Raw genomic sequence first — 6,758 nt, forward strand, 5'->3', positions numbered from 1 at the left:
AATTTTTACACGTAAAATAGGTCGAAGTTGTGAATAGTATCATTTATTAGTTGCGGCCCGGGTTGTGGCCTGCAGGGTTAGAGCAGTTGGGGCTTATGCCGCAACTGTAGAGGAATGATGACGTAGAGGGGACTTGAAACTGGGCCGAGGTTAATGATGCTCTAATATAGTTTTGAGGTGGAACACTCATCTCTCTTTTTCTTTGCAATATGTTTGTGTGAAACATCATTTTCATGAAGCGTAGACAATGCAACTGCAGATGAAAACTGCAGCTAATGGTCCACAATCCAATAATTATACCAAAATATAACCAACTTTTCTGAAAACGATTTAAATTGTGTGCAACACCAGCACTTGGCATGGCATCCCACTTGACTTCCCCATTTCCCAAAAGAGAAGAGTTTCACTAGAAAATTAACTTTTTAACAATTTACCTAATGTAAAAAGGGAGTAATATAGAAAGAAACTTAGATCATTTTCAACTAAGAATGTAGCAAATGAGAATCTCGACTCAAACACACAAACTAGAATTGAGAATTCTAATCTAATTAAGTAGTAGTAGTGAGTTTCCAAGCAGAGGTAGCAATCAATGGCCTGGTGTGCCATCCCAACATCAAACATCCATTATTTTCATCCACTCTGTAACCATCTCCACCTGCAAACAGCGCCAGCAGCATGCTCGCCTGCTTGTACGCGTTCGACCCCAAATTAACCCCCTCGAACCCACACGAACCCAACCGGCTCTTCCACTGCCCCAGCGTCTCGTGCCTCTCCACCCGATCCCCCCCTTCGCACGCCACCACATTGCATATCTGCCTCCCTAGGTACACCTCGCTCATCACCTTATCCTGAACACTAACCCCCTCCTCTCCTCCCCCGCCACCGCTGCTCTCCAGCGAGTCGAACAGTGTCGAGTAGTAATGCAGCGACTCCGTGAACCGGTCCAGGAACACACTCCCGTTGTGATTCGCCTCCTGCTCCACCACTGTCAATATCTCCGGCTTCAATCTGTTAACAACTTCAAGCACCTTCTCGATTGCCCCCGGCCGTGCCAGCAGCTGGTGGAGCTCGAAGATCGAATTCACCGCCACGGTCTCCCCCTCCCGGATGTCGAACATCGCGGCGTCCAGATCGGCCAACGAGCTCGCTACGAAGCCTCTGTATTCGAACTCGACATTGATCGATTCCGCCAATTGAGCTAATCTCCACCCGACTTCCTGGAGGTGATCGGTTTCGTCTTGCGAGGGCGGGCCGATTCCGGTCAATCGGAAGCTCGGCGGGCCGCCGGGCCTCAGGGCGAGGGCCTGCAGCAGGGCGGGCCACTGCATCCCCTGTTTCATGCTGAAATCGATGACGTGGACTCTGGTTTTGCCGGCGAAGGCCTCGAGGATGGCTTGGTTGGCGGTGAAGTGGGCGAATTTGAGATAGGGGCAGGTCTCGTAGAAGTGCATTTGCAGCAAATCGTTGAAGGCGGAGTCCTGGTGATTGGGAGGGTACAATTTGTAGATTCGGCGCGCTAGGGCTTCGGCGAAATAGGTGGCGACTTTTCTCATGGCGCCGGCTGGGAAACCGCGAGAAATCCGGTTGAAGTTCTTGACACTTTTGGATCGACCTTTTCATCCGCCACCCTTGCGTGTCGGCCTCCCCATTTTGACGATTTCCCAAAAGGCCCTTGTTGCCATCATCACGGCCTTCATCTTCAATCTCCATAGACCGAAGTTCATTCTTGGCCCGTAAACTTCTCCAATTCGAATTTCGCCGGTAGACATCGCGCCGATTTCTTTCCCACAGACGGCGCCAATTTGAAGAATCAAATAACTGATCGACGCGAGATTCACGAACAAATGTGGACGATATTATTACGAATACAAAGCAAACGAAGGCGATTACAACACACTATCACTTAGCTCGCTACTCAATCGGAGAAAACAACTCGATTGTGGATCACTCACCTAGCTAGCTCAAGAATCACAAAGTGTATTCACTTCTCTATCTAGTTTCTTGAATCACACCAATATATGGAGAAAAACAAGATGTGAAACTGAAAACTGAAAAACTAGTCGTTGTAACTGAACGAGCTGTTCAAATACAACGGTTGGTAGCCGAGCTTAATCGAGCTCGGTGTTGGAGAAGGTTAATCGAGTTCGGTGTTAGCCGAGCTTAATCGAGTTCGGTGTTAGCCGAGCTTAATCGAGTTCGAGCTCGAGTCATAATGACTTGGGCCGATGGTTGGTCCAGCCACACCAAAACCCAACATTTTGAATAACTAAGGCAATTTATTGAAGACATGACTGAAAATGAGACAATAAATGAGGACTTGAGGAAGTAATAACTCTAGAATTTATATTGAATGGTTTATGTAATTATTATTGCGATTTGATAAAAAGGAATTGGTATAAACGAATCATGAACTCGAATGGTCGGTAGTAGAGGAGTAGTGATTTATTGTAGAGAAAAATCAAAAGTGTTAGCTGAAAATAATATTGGCACCTTTCACAATGGACGGCAGCCCATCTACTCTACCAAAAAAATGATTGACTGAGGTCGTGACTAAAACATTAAAGATTAAAATTTATTTTTGAGGCAAGGTATAATATAACCACTTATATTTCTTGTGTTTGTGCCCACCATTAACTTTTTGTAAAGCAAATTAGTTATTTAAAACGATTAACAGTTTACCTTTTACATCAGTATAGAATTTTGATTTTTTTTCTCCCCATGATAATTGTCGAGTATTTAGAAAGAAAATTTGATGGTTAACTAATAAGTAACTAATTGCTCAACATAATACACATATTCGTCCAAGTGGTGCCAAAAATTGGGGTACAAAAAATTTGGTCGACCATATTCCTCCAAGCGACGCATGCATGAAAAACTACGTTATTTCAAAAATCAATTACGGTATAAGAATATTTTTTTAATAATTTAATTAATAAATAGTGTAAATGGTATCATCCATGTACGCAGAGCATCTCCAACTATTTACGCTCTACTCAAACCTATTTTAGTATAATATAACCACTTAGCTTAAGTATTTACACTAAACTCAAATATAAAAATAGGTACTTTTTTTACTCACAACATGTAAAAAGTGAATTAAGCTTGTTTTAGTGTAAACCCAAAATGAGTACTCCCTCGGTCCTCTAATATGTGTCCCACTTTGACCAGACACATGTTTTAATAATTGTAATAGAGTGTGGGTTGAAAAAGTCAGTCGATTGTAGGTCTTACTTTTATATACTCCCTCCGTCCCGGGCTACTCGCTCATTTTCTTTTCGGCTCGGAGATTAAGGAATGAGTGTATAGGAAAGTAAAAAATGACGGCTGTAGGTGAAATTTTTTACTAAGAATGGAAAGAGTGCAAGTAACTTGGGACGCCCAAAAAGGAAATAAGTGCGAGTAGTGCGGGACGGAGGGAGTATTAGTTAATGTGAGTGAAAATGAGTCAGTGGATTGTGAGGTCTACCACCAAAAGAGGTAAAAATGAAGTGAGACAATTAATATGAGACCGACCAAAATAGAAAAATGGGACATATAATGAGGGACAAAGAGAGTATATTTTACTCAAAAAAAAAATGAGTTAGGCTCTGAATACCATTAAAGCTGCCTACTCCACTTCGGGTTTTAGACCATATCAAATCACACACCAAATTTCATTTTTGATGTAGAAAACTTCTTTGAATCATACTGCAATCTCAAACTCATATTTGCATTTTTCGGTGGAACAATACTCAATATGATGCTACCAAAATTGTAAGACATGTGCTAAAAAATGATGTAAATATGGTTGAAAAAATTAGTTTTTAATGTAATATATATTTAAAAATAAATATAAATATAATATAATATAATAATTGGAGATATCCTTTGAGTACAATTAAAGATGGTCTTAGTTATTCATATATTCCACTTTTCAGAACATAATTTTCATTTTGAGATGCAACACTATTTCTACCGTCCATTTACAGAGATGATCCTAGTTATTCATAATTTCACTTTTCAGCATATAATTTTCGTTTTGAGTTGCAACTTGCAACACTGTTTCTACCGTCCATTTACTTACACATTAATTTGTTGTTTATCCTAACATATCAAATTATCAATATCATTAATCCAAATGAAATTCGGTAAGCCACAAGTTTAGATGACAAAATAGTGGAATATTCCAGAATTGTTTTTTGAATTCCACGACCACATATATCGAAATTCATAAGTCTTCCCCAAATTTAATTATGACAGGAAAGTCTATGCGGCTGCCACAAGAAATTCAAACACTTCAATTAAATTCGCATATGAATTAAGGAGAACAACTATTTATGTTTTCTAAATCTATAAATGCAATTACTCTCATTCGTATACTTGTGCATAATATATTATTCTTAATATGTATATCTATTTCTCTATAAGAAAATATGCTCAGTAAAACTTCTATATATCCACCTCTGCCTATGTATTTGTAATTAATGTGAGTTCAATTATTTTATGTCTAAAATTATACAATAATTAATAAGTAGTACTGCAAAATAATGCTACGTACTACACTAGAATTTTCTAATGCATCAACATTTACTTAATATTATTTATATAGTAGTCTATACATTATATATATAGTGAAAACTGAAAACTAATCTAGAAATGAGATGCCCTTGGGGTTTTCCACGCCTATCGTCTATCGATATGCCGATAAGAAGCCATAAAATTTGAATTGAATTCCATTATTTTGATTGAGAATTCCGGTGCTTGACTTAGGAATTCTTATTTTTTATTCTATTTGACGTGATTAATAATAGGAGTGTTTTTCAAGAAAACGCAAATCCCCTCTTTATATAAGCATTTTTAGATTCTTAACATATTAAGGCCATCCACAATAGGAATAGCCCAGCAATAGCCTAGCCACAAACTCCTCCTGCCACATCATCAACACTAAAAATCCTCCTGCCACATCATCAAAAAGCAAATAGCCCAGCCATAGCCTAGCCACATCACTCAAAATTATATAAAACAAATAATTAACAATTACACAAAATACGGAATTAAATTTACCACACACATACGGGAAAATTCAATAATAATATAAAATTTTAAAATTCAATAATAACATTACAACATCCTCATTAATGAGTTTGTCCCACATCGAAAGTGGAACATAAAACATTCAAAGATGTCTCTATAAAAGAGAAACAACCAAGAATGAGTTTGTCCCACATCGAAAGTGGAATAAAAACATTCAAGGATGTCTCTATAAAAGAGAAACAACTAAGAATGAGTTTGTCTCACATCAAAAGTGGAACATAAAACATTCAAGGATGTCTCTATAAAAGAGAAACAACCAAGAATGAGTTTGTCCCACATCGAAAGTGGAACATAAAACATTCACGGATGTCTCTATAAAAGAGAAACAACCAAGAATGAGTTTCATGAAAAAAACATTAAATAAAAAAAATTAAAAAATCTGTTGGGCGATGCGGTCGGTGATCCGGAGCGCTGCAATAGCGCCGAGCGGATTGCCCAGCGCACCGCCGAGCGCTCGGCGGTTTTTAATTCTGAAATCCGCTGGGCGGTTTTTAATTCTGAAATCCGCTGGGCGGTTGCAATGGACCGCCTAGCGGACCGCCTAGCGCCGGCGCTCGGCTAGGCGGTGCGCTAGACCATCTGCGGCTAGGCGGTGCGCTAGGCGCCATTGCGGATGGCCTAATAGGATAGCAGCACATTTCTAGCGGCTTAAACGAGGCAAACGAATAGGCGTAAATATAATATTGCAGCACATTTTAGTGTCAAAATAGTACTCCTACTCCACTATTATATTTGTGCTGACGATTTTGTATTTTTAAATAGGAGATACAAAAGGTTACTATGATAAAATAATCAGTCATTCACGGCCCATAATTTTGATTGGAATTCAACTTTGACTACGAACTTAGGTAGTGGTCGTAAATCGTACTCCCTCCGTCCCGCACTACTCGCACCTTTCCTTTTGGGCACAGAGATTAAGGAATGAGTGATAGACAAAGTCAAAAATTACGGCTGCATGTATAAATTGTTACTAAAAATGGAAAGAGTGCAAATAACTTGGGACGCCCAGAAAGGAAATAAGTGCAAGTAGTGCGGGACGGAGGGAGTATTATATTATTGATCTTTAAGAGTGAATGAAAAAACATGACATTCTCTTAGAGCATCCACAACGGCGGATGTCCCGACAGACGTCCGCGCGGGACGTCCGCCATTAGGCAGCATGCATACGGATACGGACGTCCGCTGCGGACACCGGAGTTCCGCGGCTTTCCGGGAGGTCCACCATTGCATTGGCACGAAGGACGCCCGACGGACGTCCCGATTTTTTTATTATTTTTTGTGGATGACCGTCGGGATGTCCTTGGGGATGTTCGTCATTGTGGATGTCCTTATGACGTGGCAGTGCAGTGGGATGTCCTTATAACGTGGCAGGAGGTGTTTTGGGAAGTCCGCCGGGATGTCCGCCGAGACATCCGTCCCATTATGGATGCTCTTATGTATTGCTTGTTTGTGCATAGACACAACACAAGGCAAATTCTCACGAACTTAATTACGAAACAAATAACTACTAACTCCCTCCTTGTCACACTTCTTTTCTATACTAGTTTTACAAAAATAATAATAAATCATTAGAGTGGGGCCCGACCCGCTTGGACGGAATGGTAAGGGACACCTGTTGCAAGTCTAACATCCCATCGGGATGGGACGAGCGTCCCTATTAGATGAAATGACGCAATGGGGCGATT

The 6,758-nt window shown here is 40.2% G+C and overlaps 1 protein-coding gene across 1 annotated transcript; it reads right to left on the bottom strand.

Moving 5' to 3' along the window:
* Positions 1–435: 435 nt before the first annotated feature.
* Positions 436–1,710, bottom strand: LOC121754376 (DELLA protein GAI1-like). The gene is made up of 2 exons (XM_042149748.1): positions 1,656–1,710; positions 436–1,561 (listed from the first exon to the last, which is right to left on the bottom strand). Exons 1-2 carry the CDS (start codon positions 1,708–1,710, stop codon positions 549–551), a joined length of 1,068 nt encoding a protein of 355 aa, XP_042005682.1. The 3' UTR covers positions 436–548.
* Between the last annotated feature and the right edge of the window lie 5,048 nt (positions 1,711–6,758).

Source organism: Salvia splendens, chromosome 11, assembly GCF_004379255.2.
Source record: "Salvia splendens isolate huo1 chromosome 11, SspV2, whole genome shotgun sequence".
In the NCBI taxonomy this organism is placed as follows: domain Eukaryota; kingdom Viridiplantae; phylum Streptophyta; class Magnoliopsida; order Lamiales; family Lamiaceae; genus Salvia; species Salvia splendens.

Coding starts and splice junctions, on each gene's coding strand:
- LOC121754376 (XM_042149748.1), bottom strand. CDS start 1,710: ATGGAGATTGAAGATGAAGGCCGTGATGATGGCAACAAGGGCCTTTTG. Junction 1,562..1,655: donor CAAGGGCCTTTTGGGAAATC/GTCAAAATGGGG, acceptor GCGGTTTCCCAG/CCGGCGCCATGAGAAAAGTC.